Source organism: Nyctereutes procyonoides, unplaced genomic scaffold, assembly GCF_905146905.1.
Source record: "Nyctereutes procyonoides isolate TBG_1078 unplaced genomic scaffold, NYPRO_anot_genome, whole genome shotgun sequence".
In the NCBI taxonomy this organism is placed as follows: domain Eukaryota; kingdom Metazoa; phylum Chordata; class Mammalia; order Carnivora; family Canidae; genus Nyctereutes; species Nyctereutes procyonoides.
In genome coordinates, this window is record NW_026575159.1 from 23,930,727 (window position 1) to 23,950,034 (window position 19,308).

The 19,308-nt window shown below is 52.4% G+C and overlaps 1 protein-coding gene across 1 annotated transcript in view; it reads right to left on the reverse strand.

The window, feature by feature from the left end:
- Window positions 1–2,090: 2,090 nt before the first annotated feature.
- The window catches only part of OC90 (otoconin 90), a 29,648-nt gene continuing 12,430 nt past the window's right edge, over window positions 2,091–19,308 (reverse strand). The window contains exons 6-15 of the mRNA XM_055313907.1: window positions 18,489–18,601; window positions 16,093–16,221; window positions 15,901–15,942; window positions 14,636–14,686; window positions 12,647–12,694; window positions 10,710–10,763; window positions 7,454–7,570; window positions 6,392–6,563; window positions 4,961–5,067; window positions 2,091–2,392 (exon numbers count right to left, since the gene is read on the reverse strand). Coding sequence (XP_055169882.1) covers window positions 2,091–2,392; window positions 4,961–5,067; window positions 6,392–6,563; window positions 7,454–7,570; window positions 10,710–10,763; window positions 12,647–12,694; window positions 14,636–14,686; window positions 15,901–15,942; window positions 16,093–16,221; window positions 18,489–18,601 — 1,135 coding nt within the window. The remainder of the gene's footprint in view (window positions 2,393–4,960; window positions 5,068–6,391; window positions 6,564–7,453; window positions 7,571–10,709; window positions 10,764–12,646; window positions 12,695–14,635; window positions 14,687–15,900; window positions 15,943–16,092; window positions 16,222–18,488; window positions 18,602–19,308) is intronic.

A 19,308-nucleotide genomic window follows, 5' to 3' on the forward strand; every position in this document is an offset into this window, starting at 1 on the left:
CGCACGGCAAGGCGTGGAGAAGGCACGGTCACCGCACCCGTGGCCGGCCTGGCCCTGGGACTGCCAGTGGGGCAGGCAGCTGGGCCCCAGCTCCGGGCTGCGGGAAGCGGGAGCCGGCCGTCGCCCTCTGCTGCTGGCCGCACGCGGGCTGGCCGCCGGCTGCTACTCCTGAGGGTCTGCCCACGGCTTCCCCTGGGCTTGGAGCCTGCTTTGCGCCCGCCCGTGTGCAGGCCCAGAGGGAGGACATCAGGGTGGGGGGGCGGGGCGGAGGCTGATCTGATAGAGTCCCAGGCTCTCTCCCTTCCAGTTGTAACCCTTCGCTGACTGCGTCTCCTGTCCTCTGTCTCCCGTCTCCGCGCAGGGTTTCCCTCACTTGCCAACTAAACTTGCTCTCAAGAAAAAAATAAAATAAAAAAATAAAAAAAATAAACTTGCTCTCAAGTTCTTGGCGGGGGGCTCGCTTCTGGGAAAGCCCCAACTTAGGCTGTTATGGTACCTGGTGAAAAAGGTACCGATGTGCTGGATTCCATCAAAAAGGGCTCATCACACGAATCCCCTGGAAGGCAGGAAAGGAAGGATGGCAGCTAGTGGCTTGGCATCCCCACCTTTTAGTTTTTGTTTTTGTTTTTTTAAAGATTTTATTTATTCATGAGAGAGAGAGAGAGAGAGAGAAGCAGAGACACAGGCAGAGGGAGAAGCAGGCTCCATGCCAGGAGCCCGACGTGGGACTCGATCGCGTGTCTCCAGGATCACACCCTGGGCCAAAGGCAGGCGCCAAACCGCTGAGCCACCCAGGGTTCCCTCCCCCCGCCCCCGACCTTTTAGTTTCTTAACCTTGTTGCCAACTTGAGAATATTTCCTGCCATGAGGAGGTCAACGACACCAACCTCCAGCAGTTCCGCTCTCCCATCTGGCTGAAGAGCCAGCAGGGACTCTCACCATCTCACTCCCAGACACGCGGTTTATGGGGCTCAAGAACCAAGGATGTGATGCGAACCAAGGAGTTTGTGTTCCTCCCGGATATCGAGGGAGATACTGGTAACAGGCGGCCTTCCACCTGCTAACACCGGAGCATCTCTAACAGTAGGTGCGTGGGTGGATGGAGGGATGGATACCATTTGTTTATTACAATTACCCTGATCTTAATCTGCCTCTGTCAGCAAGGACATTTAAACCCCCAGAACTTCCAGCCACTGGAATAAACCTTATTAAAAAAAAAAAAAAAAAAAACTAGGGACGCCTCGGTGGCTCAGCATTTGAGCGCCTGCCTTCCATCCAGGGCATGATCCTGGAGTCCCGGGATCAAGTCCTGCATCGGGCTCCCCGCCGGGAGCCTGCTTCTCCCTCTGCCTGTGTCTCTGCCTCTCTCTCTCTCTCTGTGTGTGTCTCTCGTGAATAAATAAAATCTTAAATAATAAAAAGTCCAGGATCCAAGACAAGGGTGAGCAGTAATTCTCCGTGGGGTGGTGGCTATGGCACATGGCCACTTGTAATAACTAGAATGGCAAGTGTGTTTTTAGGGGCACGGACCAAAAAGAGCTGTCATTTCACCTCTTGGCATAAGTCCTCGGGTTGTTGGTGACTCGTAGGTGATCTCCTATGTTTGATTAAAATACTCCTTTTTTTTTTTTGTCCTAATAGAAGAAAAAGTAGCTTTCAGTGATTATGGAGTGGAGATCATTAACTTTGCTCCGTGGCGCTGTCATCTTACATTTGACATCTACTCACGCTCCCGTATCTACAGCATTTCTTCCAAACAAAACCAAAACCAACACTGATTGGAGGATTTATTGAGCTCCCGGGACACGCTGGAGGAGGCCTAGAGCCTCCCCTGGTCTGCCCTCTCCTAGTGCACGTGTGAGTTGACACACGTCGCGGTGCAGGGGCTGGCCGGCTCTTTGCCCTCTGAGCCTTTGCTGAGGACGGGAGGACGGAGGACGGGGATGGAGGATGGGGATGGAGGATGGGAAGATGGAGATGGAGGACAGGAGGATGGGAGGACGGAGGACAGGCACAGGGACGGAGGCCCAAGGAGCTTACAGGAACCAGAGGAACCTACTGCGGGTGTGCGGGCCATTCTCCGCAGGGGTCTATCTGGGGCCGTGCGGTCGCCTGGTCCCCACAGCACCAAGCGACTTGCCCAGGAATCTCCTGGTCCTCCTCCGGCCCTCTGGGTCGGGCACGGCCTCCTCGCTGTTCTCCTCGGAGCTGGAGCCGGGGGAGGCGGCGGTGGGCGCTCCGTGCAGGTGCTCCCTGCACGACGGCCGGTGGCCCTGGCATGCTCGTTTGCCCGCTGACCCGAGGCTCTGGTTAAAGGTGGCAGAGGCCATGCACTCGGCCGCCGTCTGGTCACAGGCACACAGCAGCTTCGCACACAGGCTCCGCCCCACACCTGGGAGGCAAGAGCAGAGAAGCAGCGGTGACGGGGGCACGCGGCCAGCCTGACTGTCCTGTCCCCTCCCTGCAGCATGGGGCCTCGTGACGTCCAGCAGCCGTGATCTCCCCCTAGGAACTGTCCCACGTTCTCCGCCTGGGGAACTCGTACCTGTGTGTCAGGACTCCCCCTGGCTTCCCAGCTCCCCCCAAAAGCCCCCGGAGCCCCCGGGTAAGGGGAGCATCTTCCCGCAGGCTCCCACCGAATCCCACCTATGGCCTTTCTGTCCCAGCAGGTTGAATGGTCTGCGTCGACCTCCCCCTCCGGCTGGCCAGAGAACCCTGGCGGCACAGCCCGTGTGTTCCGAGCGCCCACGTCCATCCCTGACCCCCATTTCCGGAGTTGGCACCCGGAGCATATTTGCTGCACGGAACCGCTACACCTCCCTTCTCCCCCTCTGTCAGAGGGAACTGGCTCCTGCCCCATCTACAGAACTTTGCCGGATGAGATGTGGGATGCCCAGTGCGACGGGAGTTTCCGATAAATATGTTCAAGTGAGTATGTCCCTTTGGGGTATACTTATACCACGCAATTATTTGTTGTCCGTCCGGCATTCAAGTTAGTGTATTTTTATTTGCGAGACCTGGCAACCCTCCCGACTTCTCGGATGTCTCAGTTGCATGCAGAGGGGGTGGGATGGATACCATCCGTGTGGCTCAGATGAAGTGATGTGTTTCCAGGTTCTTGGACACAGATCCGCCTTCTGCAAATATCATTCTTACCTACAGTTTTCAATGAATCTAAGGATGGTATTTGTTCTGACTTTTCCCCCCTCGTCTGGTCCTACCACGAAATGTTCATCGACCAGATTTTTTTCTTTTCTCAGCACGCAGACCCTCTCAACTTCCTCCACTGGCCTGCACACCAGCCCCAGACACACGTGTTGTGTTCCAACATGAGGAAGCAGAAGGAGGAGGAGGAGGAGGAGGGGACAAAGGCAGGACCCAGAGCACAGTGGACACACACACACACACACACACACACACACGAGCCCACTCCCCCCTGGGAGATTCTGGGCCTAGTGTCAGGACAGCACAGAGCACGCTCTGCCCTCCTTTCTCATTCGCCACATCTGGGATGGGACACTGCTCAGAGCTCATGGGGGCGGCGGGCTCCACTGGGTCGCGGGAGCCCCACAGGAGTTCAGACTCCCAGGGCAGTGCTCCTGCACTCGGCAAGGCTGCAGCGTGGGCGAAGGAGCCTTCCTCAGCTGAGCAAGTGATACCTTGAGGCACCATGACATCCGACGCTGACAAGAATCTGATCCTGGCACCCAGGCTCTAAGCTCCCACCCATCTCCTCGTGTTCCTGGTGGACGAACCTCAGGTGACCCTCTGGTGCCTGTCTAGCTCCCACCTCACCTGGCACCACAGCTGTCCCCACCCCCACGTTCTGTTCCCAGCCGGCCGGGAGCTCCCCCAACTGCCTTGATTTTCCTCTTTTCCCTTCTCTTGGACCGTCCACACCCAGCGCGGCCATCTGGGAGCCCGACAGCCTCTTGTAAGACCCCTCCTCGCCGCCTCTCCTGACTCTGCTCAGCTCCCCACCCCGGCACCCTGCTCTGCAAGCTCAGACACCCTCGGCGGCCCCCAGGGCACCCCCACCTGCAGGGCGCACCTGCCAGCCGGGGATGAGCAGTCACCTGCTGTCTGTGTCTGTGTCTGTTTCTGCACCACACACCCGCGGGGCTGTGAGGGGCTGTGTCTGCTCTTTGCCTGCCCAGCCCCTGGGAAAGCTGTGTGGGATAGATGGGGGAGTGCGCGCCACGTGGCCACGGGGTCCCGGGACGCGGCAGGTGCACGTAGTCCCACCCGCAAGGAGGCAGGGAGGCCCACGCCACTGCTGAGGGAGGGCGGGGGAAGGATGGGGGCCTCCCTGGAGGCAAAACGAGGTAGGGAACGAGGCCTCACACGGCTCTGTGACACACTCCAGGGAGCACGGCCTTGAACCCGCAAAGCCCAGAGCATATAGACTCGGAAAGCAGGCCCTGGGGTGTGTGAGAGCGAGGCTGGCTCATGGGGGGCCAGGGCTCAGACGCCTGCTGAGGCTCCCAGGACAGGGAGGAGCGGGGCTCCGCAGGGGGCTCCCTTGGGAGAAGGCTTCTGCTTCTTCGGAAGAGAACCACATGCCCTGAGCCCCCGGCCCGAGGCCTCGGTGCTGGTGGGAGGTCACGCAGAGTTCCCGGCCTCTGCTGAGCCTGGCCCCTGCCGCCTGCCTTGTGAAGGGAGGACTCGGGGCCTCCTCCCAGGTCCGGGGGAGGATGAACTCTGATCACACACCTTGAGTGCTCAGGCCGGCCCGAGGCGGGCACCCCATCAGCTCAGGCCCTTTCCGTTGTCTGTTCCTACCCAGCCCTGACTTTCAGAGGCTGACGGAGCCTCTCGAACTTGCGTGTCCTCAGCGGGCCTCACAGTTAGGGAGGGTGTTAAATCCCGTTACAGACGGGCAAGCATCGGGAGGCATGAGGCCTCCGTGAGGCGGCCTGGGCGAGGGGGAGCGCGCCGTGCACGGGCCCTCGGCACTTACACTTGGCTGTACCGTCCACGCACTCCACCGGTGACCCAGGAAGCCTCTCGGACAGGCAGCCTAGCCTTGTCACCTGCTCCACGCAGCAGTGGTGGGAGAAACAGCACCTGAGACCAAGGAAAAACCCAGCTGCCCCAGGACTTCCTTCAAGGGCTGCTTCTGCCACAATCCCTCCAACAGTGAGCTTGCACGGTGGGGCCGGATGGCCGTGAGTGGTGAAGGGAGAAAGGCCTAGGGAGGCAGGTGGCTGGGGGAGGGACACAGTCGGCCAGACCCCATCTGACCTGCAGGTGACATGCCCGTGTGCCTGCCATCACCTAGCCCGTGTATTAACTATAGTGAGCCTGTCTTTTCCTTGTTTCCAGCATCCGCTCTAGCGGCTGATTGTCCTTCAGCAACCCCACCATCCCAAGGGCCCTACGCCTTTTGAGTGCAGAGCCCACCGGCCAGGGGCCAGGACAGTCCCCACATGCGGTCAGGCTTTACGCCTTATTAACTCCACCCTCGGAATAGTCCTGCAGTTCCCGTCTAGGTTGGCTCCCCCCCTGCTCCCTCTGTTTTGACTGCTGCATTTATAGCGTTGGTGGTCTTTTTGTGGAACAGCCCATCTTGGGCACCGTGCAGCTCCTCTTGGGCACTGGCAGTTTGTTTCGATCTGCTTTGTTCAGGTCTAACCATTTGTGCGTCTCCACCACTGAGCATAGTGCCTGGCACAGAGCAAAAGCTCATGAAACATGGGCTGAATGGATACATGAATGAATGAATGAATGAGTGAATTCATCAATGCATAGGGTCACTGAAAATTCTTCCAAGAGTGGCAGATATAAAACTTAGCAGTTATACTTAAAAGCTATTGAGAAGCTGGGGGACCTGGGTGGCTCAGTCGGTTAAGGATCTGACTCTTGGTTTCAGCTCTGGTCCTGATCTCCGGCTCGTGGAATTGAGCCCCATGTCCGGCTCTGCGCTCAACACCGAGTCTGCTTCAGACTCTTTCTCCCTCTCTCTTTAACTCTTTAAATAGTTAAATAAATCTTTTTTAAAAAAAGTTATCAGGAGGCTAAGTTCCACGTGGCCACCTGCAGGGCAAACTGAGTGGGAGTGCGAATTTGCCATGTTGGTTGTTGCAAAACAGGCAGATTTGGGGTCTTCTGAAGGGCTTCGTGGGTGGACTCTCTGGGGCAGCTGGGTGGTACTTGTGGTAGAGCTAAAGGAGCTCTAGACCCCATATTGATGGGTCAGGGTCGCTCTGGCTCTGCCCCTTCATAGTCCAATGCCCGCAGACGAGTCCAGGCCTCTGCTGCCTGTGACAGTGCCAGCCGCCCGGAGTGAGCCACTGCTTTCAGCGAAGCCCCAGGCCGTGGCCCGCAGAGAGGAGGGCTATCACCCCTTCCTGAGGCAGCATGAGCACCTGCCACCCTCGCCTGTACCTACCTGTCCAGGGCATCCCTCGGCTCGCCTTGTCCTTCTTGCCCACAGTAACAGCCATAAGATTCAAATTCTTCTGGGCATCGGGATGTCAGACAAAAGAGCATCTCTGCAAACTGAGGCATCACCCGTGTGTCATCCCCACCTCCTGGGTGCAGGAAGGTGAACCTGTCACAGGCTGATGAGAAACAGGGCTGTCAGGAGAGTGGCGTACAGGGGGATAGTGCTCACACAAGCGGGCAGTGATCTGGATGGTTACTGGTCATCCGAGGAACACTGTGTCCTTGTTTCCCATTGTCATTCTTCTGGGAAGATGGCTACAGGCTGGTCCCCCCACCACACCTCCCCGTCTGGCATGATTTGTCTTTCAGAGGGAAGTCTTCCTCGCCAGGCTTCTACGGCTCCGCCCAGACTCTTGGTTAAACCCCCCTGAGGGGTGTGGGGCTAGTCAGGACTGAAGGGGCTCTTAAGCGACGTGTGATTCCTGAATGGAGTGATTGTGACCCACTGAGGTGCCAGCAGCGCCCAGCGTCCTGGGAGGCATCCCGGCTGTCCTCTCTGGCATCCTGGCTCCATCAGGTTAGCACACTCTGCTGTCAGAGCTCTGATTTTCTTTCTTTGCCTCTCCCCTTTCCTCCTGCACCCTCCTCCCCACCCGATTCCCCTCCTCCTCTGCCTGCACCTTTGGCAAAGTCCTTCTTGCAGGTGTGAGGCCTCTGGTGGGTTCTCTGGGGAGGACGAGAGAGAAGAGGGAGGGAGGGAAAGCCTGGAGGTTTCCTTCTTTCCAAAAACTTAGTGTGGACGGTGCCAAGCTGTCACCCTGGGGGCCAGTTCGAGGGGTGGGAGCACTAGGCACGCAGGCCCCTGTGCCCGACTTGGCAGTTGGGTGGCCACAGGCACGTCAGGTGCCTTCTATGTCTCACGAGCCACCTGGCAAGGAGTGTTCTAGTCGCACCAACACGAAGAGGTCACAGTGTGATGCCATGGCCTGAAGGCTTTGTTACTGTCCCATCCAGAGTGTCTCAGGGCCAAGAGAGAGCAGATGCTCCTCTGCCTGCCCCCACTCACCTTTTCCCGTTGTCTCCTCTAGGCCACTTTTGTTAGATGACGCAGCTAAGCCCAAAGACTTCAAGCCAGCGGGGGCCAAGGTTACTCCTTTTGTCGAGGCAACGATGTCTGCAGATCCTGAAAATGCACAACGTTATGGCTCATATTCAGCAAGCAGTTCAGGAAGAGATTTGCCGATGGACACACGGTCAAGCCCACATGCAGGCAGATATTTCAGAAGAACAGTGTTAGGTGGGTGTCCTCTCAGCCTGGGCTGACAGATGTCGGGGCTGAGTATCAGGGACCCACAAATGTTACATGAGAATTTCCAGATACTCTGATACAGTGAAGGAAACAATCCACTCAACTGAAAGCCTACGGAATGGGAGATGTTTGCACATGACATATCTGGTCAAAGGTTAGTACCCAAAATGTGTAAAGAACTTACCAAGCTCAACACCCCAAAAACAAATAATCCAGGTAAGAAATGGCCAGAAGACATGAGCAGACATTTTCCCAAAGAAGATATCCGCATGGCCAACAGACACATAGAAAGGTGCTCAACATCACACATCATGAGGGAAATAGAGATCGAAACCACAATGCACTTGTCAGAATGGCTAAAATTAACAGCACAGGAAACAACAGATGTCGACGAGGATGCAGAGAAAGGGGAACCCTCTAACACTGCTGGTGGGAATGCCAGTTGGTGCAACCACTCTGGAAAACAGTATGGAGGTTCCTCAAGAAGTTAAAAATAGAGCTACCCTATGACCCAGCAATTGTACTACTAGGTATTTATACAAAGGATACAAAAATACAGATTTGAAGGGTACATGCACCCCGATGTTTATAGCAGCAATGTCCACAATAGCCAAACTATGGAAAGAACCCAGATGTCCATCCACTGATGAATGGATAAGGAAGATGTCACACACTCACATGCATATGCGCACGCACCTCCACACACACACACACACACACACACACACACACACACACACATTACTCAGGCATGAAAAAAGATGAAATCTTGCCAATCACAATGACATGAACTAGTGTGTATTATACTCAGTGAAATAAGTCAGTCAAAAAAGGACAAATACTATATGATCTCACTCATATATGGAATTTAAGAAACAAAATACATGAACATAGGGGAGGGGAAAAGAAAGAAAAAGAAAAGAGAGGAAAGCAAACCAAAGGAGACTCTTAACTATAGAGAACCCACACTGAGGGTTGATGGACGGACGGGGTGGGGGTGGGCTAGATGGGGGACGGGCACTTGTTAGATGAGCCCTGGGTGTTATACGTAAGTGACAAGTCACTGAACTCTACTCCTGAAACCAGTATTACACTATATATTAACTGACTAGAATTTAAATAAAATATGAAACAAAAATACATACATAGAAGGTATTGTGCTAGAAAAATTAAGTAAATAAATGGAACATAAATATAATGAAAAAACCCCACACAAATACTCCATGATAAACTTAAATTGGACAGGAGCCCAGGCTAGACCAGCTGCATGACATCTCTCGACGGGCACTGTCCGAGCCCGCCAGGCCTCTGTGTACGTCATGTGTCCTACCATGTGCCCGCCAAGTGGAGGCCTAGCATGGTGTTCACGGATGAAGGGATAAGACTGGTAGAGAAATGAAGCCAACTCCCGGCACTTAGTAATGGAGGCAAGTACAACCGCCTCAACTCCCCAGAATCCTGGAAGACCTTCTCATCATAGTCTGAATGAAGTGCCAGGTCCTCATTGAGGCGGGTGATCTGGCCCTGCCTCCCACACACAGGCTCCCTGGTGCGGTCGGTCCATGTCTCCCTTTGCTGTGCATCGGCTGTCTCTGTTCTCTTGGCCAGAGGCAGCGACATCTCCAGCCCAGTCTGGTCCAGCCAGAGGGAGCTTTGTAGGCTCTGCTCTGCCATCTTGCAGACCCAGAGCACTGGGGCAGGCCTGGGCATCTTGGGAGGCCTCTTGACTGGCAGTCTCTTCCCAAACCTACCATATTGGTTTGTGTCATGCATCTGGGCTTCTGGGTCTCTGCTCAATGCTCTGTTCCCTGGGGCTTGGGAGGAGGGCTTTCATAGCATCATCCCCTCGGTCTCTAAGATTTTAAGTCTTTAAGATTTTATTTATTGATTTGACAGAGAACACAAACAGGGGAGCATGAGGAAGAGGGAGAGGGAGAAGCAGACTGTCCACTGAGCAAGAAGCCCAATGTGGGGCTCAATCCCAGGACCCTGGGATCATGACCTGAGCCTAAAGCAGATGCTTAATTGACTGAGCCACCCAAGGGCCCTGTTGGCTTGCTCTTAAATAGCAGTATGCAGTATCACCCATGGGATATGTATATGAGGGTAAGTTGTTTCAATTTTTCTCTAGGGCAGTTAGGCCACATATGGATACATACATATTGTATGGGTACATACAATGAATGTGCCCCCTGTGCAGTAATTCAACTTCTAGGCATTTGCTGTGACAAATTAATCAGAAGTGGAAGGGTATGAAATGTCTATTATTTATAAGAACAAATGTTAGAAATAACTGGCTAAATGTATTATGGCATTCCACATATTCCACACCAGAAACTATGGTACAGCCCCTAAAAACCCTGTGTGGAAAGATATTTCATGTCAGGGGAATATCATCTTATTTTTTGAGTGATACAGCTCAGACCGCAAAGCCGTGGTGCCAAGTGATTTCAAATTCATTTTAATTATATTCATGGATATGCTTGTGCAGGTGGGAGACATTAGAAGGAAGCACCTTCAGATATTAAAAGCGGCTAACTTTATAACACGGAAGTATGAGTGGTTTAAATAGAAAAGAAAACACAGTTTTCTATATTTTTCTAAATGCATCTCTTTATCAGATAGGCTTCCATTTCTTCCTACTAATGAATCCACCTTTTAATTTCATTTGTCTACTTTGGAGGGGGTGGTATAAAAGTGAATTGGTCCCAATGATTCTTCCATGTTTTATTTTTTAATTTTTATTATTTTTTATATAAATATTATTTATTTATTCATGAGAGACACAGAGAGAGGCAGAGACACAGGCAGAGGGAGAAGCAGGCGCCATGCCAGGATCCCGATGTGGGGCTTGTTCCCGGGACTCCTGGGATCACACCCTGAGCCAAATGCAGACGCTCAACCGCTGAGCCACCCAGGCATCCCTGATTCTCCATGTTTTAGAACAAACCTGATCTCATACCCGTTTAGGGACAACCATTATTCACAGGTGGGAGAAGCCAGGTGTGCTTACCTGGAGGGGATGCGGACCTCGCGGCTTCTGTGCCTTTTTCATCTTGACCTGCTTCTGCCCACAAAAGAAGAGAGATGCAGTGAGTGTTGACTCCAGCTTGTCCCACCTCGATATCTGGGAGCAGTTCCTATCCCACAGGCACAGGAGGCAACATGGTCATTGCTCTGACCCTTGTTGCCTCCCGGGGGAGATGGTGATGACGGGGTCACTGCCAATTCAAAAAGATTGCCCTTCCCAGACAGACGCACCGGCAAAGGCAGCTGCAGCCTGCTGGGCTAGAAGCAGGTGTATCTTTGAAATACTTTAGGAAAGCAGATCTGTCTCTCTCTCTCTCTCTCCAAATCACATATTTTTGAACAAAGAAAACCAAGGCAAAATTGTGGATTCTAGTGCCTTGGCTCTCAGAAGACTTCTGAACCCTGGTTCTCAGTAAAATGAGTTTGTGGCTGTTTAATTATTATTAACATTATAATAATGTTGTGCTGTAGACTGAACATCTGTCTGAACCTATTGTGCTGTAGACCAAATGTCTACATTTGGTCTGAACCCCAAATTCATGTGTTGAAACCTAATCCCCAGTGGGATGGTCTTGGGGCTTTTGGGGGTGATTAGGTCATGAGGGTGGAGCCTTCATGAATGGAATTAGTGCCCTTATGAAAGACCCCCCAAGGAGCCCCCTGGCTCCTTCCACCATGTGGGAACACAGCTAGAAGGCAGCTGTCTATGAACCAGGAAGTGGACCTCAGCCAACTTGACCATGTTGGTGTCTTGAGCTTGGACTTCCAGCCTTTAGAATCACGAGAGATGAATTCTGTTGTTCACAGGCGACCCAGTCTGTGATATGTTGTTGTAGCAGCCAGAACGGACGAAGACGTACGACATGCCCAGATACAAGATTAAGTGCTTGGCTTGTGCCACCGCAAGCCCACAAGTTAATACCATGCTCGCCCTCATTCAGAGATGAGAAAGCAAGTGGATGCACCGAAAACACAGGTCACTGGCCCTAGGTCATGGAGCTAGGAAGCGGCAATGCAAGTCCGGGCCCAAAGCTGGCTGCCCTAACCTCTGAGCTCACTGCTGCTTCACTTCAGGCTGTACCATGGAGAGGAGCAATGCTAACTCCCACCACGCTTGGGGAAGGAAGGAACTACCTTAACCTCAATGGGTCAAAGATCAAGATCACGATGCTGTTATGTGGAAGTCGGGCTTACAAGTTTACTAATGAGGTGAACTCACAAAACGTGATCCAGCAAAGAGCCAGAACCTCAAAGGTTCTAAGCCGGGCAGATGGTTCTCTTCAAAGTGAAATGCGCAGGTTCAGAACAGAATCCTATGCTGGGGTTGTAACCCCAGGCAAACGACTGCCTCTTGGAGTGCGTCCTTCATCTGCCAAATGGGCCTCCTAGGACCAGGGGGGCATCTCAGAGGATATATGGAGGGGCTCAGGAACATGCCAGCACACTGAGGTCCTCTGTGGTGTCCCTGCCTGTTCATCAAGGAATCCGTTTGTTTATTGTTCATCCTTAGTAACTGGTAAATGGTTATTATGAGTGATTAATACGCATTAATAAAGAATCCATGGTTCTTAATCACCACAAGCAAAGTAAATGGCTAGGTCACTTCTTCCGATGACAGCCTGGCCTACGTACATTTTTGGGTACGAGGCTGTTCCCCACGAGTCACTACCATATCATGGGGACAAAATGAATCTTGCAGCCTGAGGCCGGGTTCTAAAACCAGTCCAGCAGATCTCGTGCTGAACCACCTGTAACTTTTCACCTCCCAGAGCCTGGGTGTCCTACATCATCTGAAAAATGGGTAACCTGTTATCTTCTGAGCCCTGTCCAAGAGCAATCATCAGAACTGAACGTGTTTATGTAGAAGGTGTGTCTCCACTGGATCCCATGCTGCCCTCCTGTCACGTCTCCTTGGCTTACTTGTCCTGGAGGGACTGGTCGGTGGGTCAGCTGTGGTCTCAATAGCAACTGCGGAAAGAAACCACTCAACCTCAATTACCCACCCATCTCAGCACATAAGCCAGGCAGGGGTCACCTGTGATCAAGACAGTTTTGGGGCTGGGAGACCCAGGAGAGAAAGTCCATGGTGGTCTGATCAGGAACATTGACACATGGTCAGTGTCACTGACACTGGTTCCCCATTCAGGGGACAAGGGGCCAGATTAGCATCAGGCCTGTGTTTAGGTAGTGCGACCTCTCTTTGGGAGGAAGGGCCATTATGTCCCCTGCTAGAGTGGGTCCTTGGGGCATCGCAGCGTAAGAGTAAGTTCAGTCTAGCGGTAAAGGCAAATGCCATGGACGCCTTGCCAGCCGGCTCCCAATCTTGGACAATTTCTCTCTCCAACTCAATCTACCATCTCAATGCGGAGGTTATGGCAATGATTTCACAGCCTTGTGTGAGCAAGAAATGAGATCATGTATTTTAAGCAAGTTGTCCAGTGTCCAACATGTGGCTTAAGAGGGCACTGCTATTTTTTTACAGCCACACCAGAATTTCTGAAGACGATGTTGGTTCAGAGTCTTCCCATGCTCTTCTCCTTTAATCCCCTGCCACCCTGAAGGACAGGCATAACCATCCAGGGGCTGGTAAACCATGGCCCAGCCCTCGGCCTGTTTTTTGTAAATAATGTTTCACTTGAACACAGGCACACCCACCCAGTCTCTGGCTGTTGTCCTGCTACGATGGCAGACTTGGGTCATTGTGACAGAGACTGTATGATCCAGAAAGCCTAAAATATTTATTCTTTGGCTTTTTATAGAAAAAAAATTGCCAATCCCTGCTTTCCGAAATGAAGAAATTGAAGCTTCGAGAGGTCGAGCCATGCTTCCAGAGTCCTCCAACTGAAACACGGAGGAGTCTGGCTTCCATCCTGAAGCTGCCTGATTTCAAAGCATCATCGTTTCATTCCATGATGGTGAGAACAATCACGAGCCCTATACCTTTTTCTTTCATAATTTGTGTTTGTCCTACCTTCAGGCTGCCTCCCTTTCTGGTGGACGTTTGTGGGCACTGTTGGGTCATGGGTGTGGGTACGTGTGTGTTGGAGGACAAATGTGTGAGTGTACACACTTTCTTTCTCCAGTTAGACTAGATTCCTTAAGAAGCTTATTCTTTGCCCCGTTCCCATGGCCAAGCCACAAAATGATGATGGTTCAGGCTGAAGAGAGTGGAAAATGTGCCAACGTAGGGTTATTTTGTTATTGTCTTGTGGGCACGTCCTCAGTTGAGAATGAAAGTGGCCACTGTCAATCATGTGGGAATTGTTGCTGTGCGGGCAGGGCACATGGTGAAGTTTTGGCTTGGCATAGGTGCCACTTCTTCTTTTTCTAGACCTGGAACACAAGACACAGGCTGACTGTGAGCTGTCGGGGATGCGATGCCCTTGGACATGGAGGACAGCCAGAGATGAGCTGCACCGTGAGCATCTGCTTCTGTTCTCATAGCAGCAGCAGCAGCAAAGGACAGATATACACAAACTTCCGGGGAGGTGGTTGTGCAGGGTTGCCAAACTTGGCAAATAAAAATACAGGATGCCCAGTTAAATTTAGATTTCACATGAACAACCGATCACTTTTCGGTATAGGTATAGCCCACACCAATTCTGGGACATACTTATACTTAAAAAGTATTTGCTGTTCATCTGAAATTCAACGTCAGATGGTTGAGGGTGAAGGTCCTGCATCTGACAGTTCTACTGAGGTGGAAATAAGGGTGTGGGAGAAAGCAGAGTACGTAGAGAAGAGCTTTAGGAGTCAGGAGAAACTGAGAGTGGCTCTGGAATGATCTCGAGGTGGTATCAGTGCAAACCCAGGAAGGGGGCATTTTAGCGGAGCTAATTGCAGCAAGTAAGTAGATGGTACGATCAAAACGTGGGTACTTGGTTTATGCATCAGTCTCCTTGTGCTCACCTTCTCCTGAAAGGGCCTTTGCACTGGTATCTGTGGGCTCCGTGGGAACCACTGAAAAACAAAGTCCCCAAATCAGTGTCTGATGGAACACAGTGACTATACCACATGCTACGGGTCTCAAAGGGACCCAGCAGTCTGGGACTGCTGGAGCACAGGAGGAGGGGGCTGTGAGAGGTGTTGGCAGCCAAGGGCTGTTCGTTCTATCCCAGGCTTCCCCTGCCTCTCATGCATCTCCCAGGGCATGGGGTGCCCAGCAAGGCCCTGGCTCAGGAAAGACTCCAGCCCACGCTGGGTTCTGACCAGGAAGGTGACACCTGCAGACCCAGGCTGGGCAATGAAAGCCCCACAGGCCCCAAAGGCTTGTGGCTCTGCAATATGGCAATCTTTCTTGGGAATACCTCTGTTCCAAAGGGAGGCCGATGACAAGAAAAACGAGCTCTGGACTCAGAAGATACATAGAGGTAGAAGGCGCACATATACACACTCATACTCACGCATGTACGAACACGTGCACCAACCTACACCTGTGCAACATGCTCCTTTAACCAATGCCACAGCACTGGGGAGGAGACCCCAGCCCCAGGAAAGGGGGGGTGCTCTGCCAAAGGGCACCTACAACTTCCCGTTGGGTCTGAGAGATCGTGCGAACTTTCGTGACAAGGAACGACAGACAGAAGCTGAACCCTCGCTTTTTGCATAGAATGCGTGTTTTAGGGTAGGAATTCTCATTTGCTTCTTTCAGTTGACAGGCATTAAGAGCCCACCCTGTCTCAAAAGGAGGCACACAGAAAAGATCCTGCCCTCTGAGAAGCCACCATCTGGGTCCAGGCTGCCCTTTCTGCTGAAGGTTCTGGAAGGCAGAGGAGGGAGCCAGCTGGTTGGCTCACGGGTGGCCTCAGTGGCCAGGAGCTCACCCAGCCAAGACAGGCCTTTCTCTGTCAGAGAGTTAGGCTTTGTCCCGGTCACACCACACACCAGGGCCCTCACTGAAGAGCAAGTGAGAAGGAACTGGGGTCTGCCTCTCGACTGGATTCAGCACACACCTGTCCATGTGGCAAAGAACGTCTGCCTGAGGGGCATCTGCTGCTGGATGTTTGAACTGGGTCTATGAGAAGTAATGGCATCCCCTGGCCAGGGAAAGGTGGGGACATCTCCAGTGCCATGGGTTACTCCTGCAGGCCCAGGGGAGGGCGTGTGGCTACCGGCTCCATCCGTAGTTTGGCCCTTGGGATCCAAAGAAAAGCAGCTTCCCTAGAAGGCCTTACCTCTGGGTAGAAGCGTTGTCAGCTCTTCCGTGCTAGCTGTCTCTGCAAAGAAACACATTGGAAAGTTAGTTGAGAGCAGCGGGTTTGGGGAGCATCAGAAGGTGTTGGACTTGCATCTGAAGATACACCACCGCTACTGCTCCCATAGCAGCTCCTGGCCCCGACCGTCAGCCCCACTGCGGGTGCTCCCACCTGGAGGCTGAGCCAGACAGAACGAAGTGTCCAGATGGTTCAGGGAAGAGTTGATACTGGACCGAGCCAAGCAATCTATGGCAGCCTTGTTGCAGGTACACAGCAGGTGCTCACAAGGGTCTCCGGACTCTGCACAGAGCAAGGGCAGAGCAGATTGGAAAATCTCATTTGGAATCCCAGGGTAATGCAAGCTCCTGACCCCGATCTGCCTGCCGAGGCCCTGCTCCTCCTGCAGGTGTCCTATTGTCCACATCGGCTCCGTGAGCTTCGGCTGCATAGGCCCAACCTGGGAGGCATGGCCACCCACCTCTCACACTCACACCCAACCAGTTGGGCCATCCTATTGGCTCGACTTTTAACTTTTGACCCTTTAGAGCATGACCACATGTCCCCACCTCCACGCCCCTACCCTACACTGAGCCCCCCCCTCAGCTCTGCCTGGGTTATGTCCCTGGCCTCCTCCCCCTGCTTCCCTATCTACTGTCATCGAGGAGCCAGAACAAGGCTTTCAAGACTCAGGGCGAGCCATGTCTTTCAGGGGGATTCAGAACCCTCCGACGACTTCCCAATCAACATCAAAGCTGCTGCCCTATTCCTTCTCAGAGCTCGTCTCTTTCCTCTCTATCACCCCCTTTCTGACTGACTGGTCTGCCTCCCCTGCATGCGGGGCCCCTCGAGCCTGGGGGTGAACCCACCTCCCAGACAGCCATGAGCGGCTTCTTTCTCTGCCCCCAACACCTCAGTCTTTGCTCCATGGGCGTCTCCTCCCAGTCAGCCCTCCCTGGGCCTTGCCCCTGGTTCATTTCCCTCCACGGCTCTGGCCACTGCCTAACACACTCTGGCACTTTGATATTTTCAAGGTCTGGTGCCCATGAGGAGATTTCAGAAGGTCAAAATATCCCCAACATCTGGACGATTGCTTTGCACTAGGTGCTCAGTATGCATCTGGTGAATGAATGGATGGATGATGGATGGATGGATGGATGGATGGATGGATGGATGGTTGGATGTTTTCCATGTTCACTGTGTAGTGACTTATGCCCATGCCTCTCCTTACTCCTCTCCCCATGCACCACACTGCAGCCAGTCCTTGCTACCTGGACTTTGGGGTTAGTTGAAACCTGGGCTCAAATCCTGACTCTATCACTTAGCAGCTTATATGACTTTGGGCAAGTTATTTAATTTGAGCTTTCCTGCCTTCTCTGAAAACTGAGAATATCTCATAAGATGGTTGGGAAAGAGGCACCTGAGTGGCTCAGTAGTTGAGCATCTGTCCTCGGCTCAGGTCATGATCCCGGGGTCCTGGGATTGAGTCCCACATCGGGCTCCCTGTATGGAACCTGCTTCTCCCTCTGCCTGTGTCTCTGCCTCTCTCTCTAGGTTTCTCATGAATCAATAAATAAAATCTTAAAAACCAAAGATTGTCGGGATGATTGCATCTGCTGGCCATAAAGCCTTTGGTACATAATAGGTGCTCATAGAGGGAGGCTCAAACCGAGCACCCCAAGGTGCCATGTACCTCTTCCCTCTGTGCCTTTGCCTATTCTAATTCTTGCATCAGGGTTGCCCAAAGACACGAAATAAAATCCCTGGAGTCACACGGTGAGTAGGGTGGAGAGCTGAGATCTGCATTGACACATGTCTGATTCTTACAAACAGCAGCAACCCCAAACCTAATTCATCCCTCCCTGCCTCTCTTCCACTTCCAACACTGACTTCTTGACTTAGGCCAGTCCCTGTGTTAACTGTTTTACATTTAGCCATGTTTACATGTAACAAATGCACCACTGTTTTACACTGAAGAATTTATTTTTTTTAAGATTTTACTTATTCATGAGAAACACAGAGAGAAATAGAGGCAGAGATATAGGCAGAGGGAGAAGCAGGCTCCCTGCAGGGAGCCCAGTGTGGGACTCGACCCCAGGTCTCCAGGAACCTGGCTAAAGGCAGGCACTAAACCACTGAGCCACCCAGGCATCCCTGAAGCATTTATTTATTTTTTTATTTTTTACAAATCTCTGAAGCAGGTTTTCTCTTCCCCATGTAGAGGTTCCGACATGTGGATTAGCTGCCTTCCAACCACACAACGGGTCAGTAGCAAGCCATCTGCCCCCACAAGCTCCCAGGATTGCTACAGTATAAAATTGTAAATCAAATAACCTGCCAATCAAATATTCTTTCATTTCAAAAAGCATTTATTGTGCATCTACTCCATGCAAAGTACAGATGCCACAGATCTAGCCCTTGTGGGGTTCGGAGCATAGCTGATAATGTCCTCAGTGGTGGTGACGATGAGGGGGACCCCTGGGAGCCCTGGGTCTGGTCCAGGCCTGGGATTCCTGAACTGTCATTGCTATTTCTCAGCCCAGCCCCCGGGGACACCTGGGGATGCTCACCACACGTGATGCTCTTGCTGACACAGTTGACATCTATGCTGAGCTTGGCTGGGTCTTGGGGACAGTCCTTCTCAGTGGCCTCCTCGTAGCATCTTCGGTGCTGGAAGCAGCAGCTGGGGCAGGTGGGGGGAGGTCAAGGTGAGAGCATGGGGGAGGGTGAAGAGAGGGGAACTGTTGCGTCTCTGGATGATCCCTGGCAGTGACCTGTTTCAAATAGTGCTCTCTCTCACATACACATGCACACACACACACTATTTGAGTTCTATTACCTACACAGCAGATGGCTATTATCATTATGAGCCTTTACACACGTGGGGATTGAGACACATAGGGTTCAGGAACTTGCCAAGGTCAAAGTCGATCACAGAGCGAGGCTGACACTAACATGGGAATCAGGAAGCTTTTGCAGTGCACGCAGGTGGTCAGTGGAGACCGAGGTAAAGAATAAAAAAATATACAGGCAGATGATGGCCTTGGGCAAGTTACTAAGTTTCTCAAACTACCTACTCAAGAATTTTGGCAGATTTAAGAACACATCTGCTGCATTCAGGTTCATCCTTTCTCTTTTTGGACGTCACCAAGCTGACCCCGGGAGGCAGTTTGCTCATGATCCCAAAGGTAGGAAAACGCCCTTGTGATCAGAGGCAACTCACACCCTCTCGTGGAGATGTGGAAATGGGAGAGGTCTATTGCTTGATGCCAGAGCCATTATTCCTGATCCACCAAGGATCTATTGCTTTTTATTTAATTAATTAACTAATTAACTTGAAAAACAGTTGGAGGCGGACTATCTAGTCAGTCAGTTAATTTGCTGAGTTCC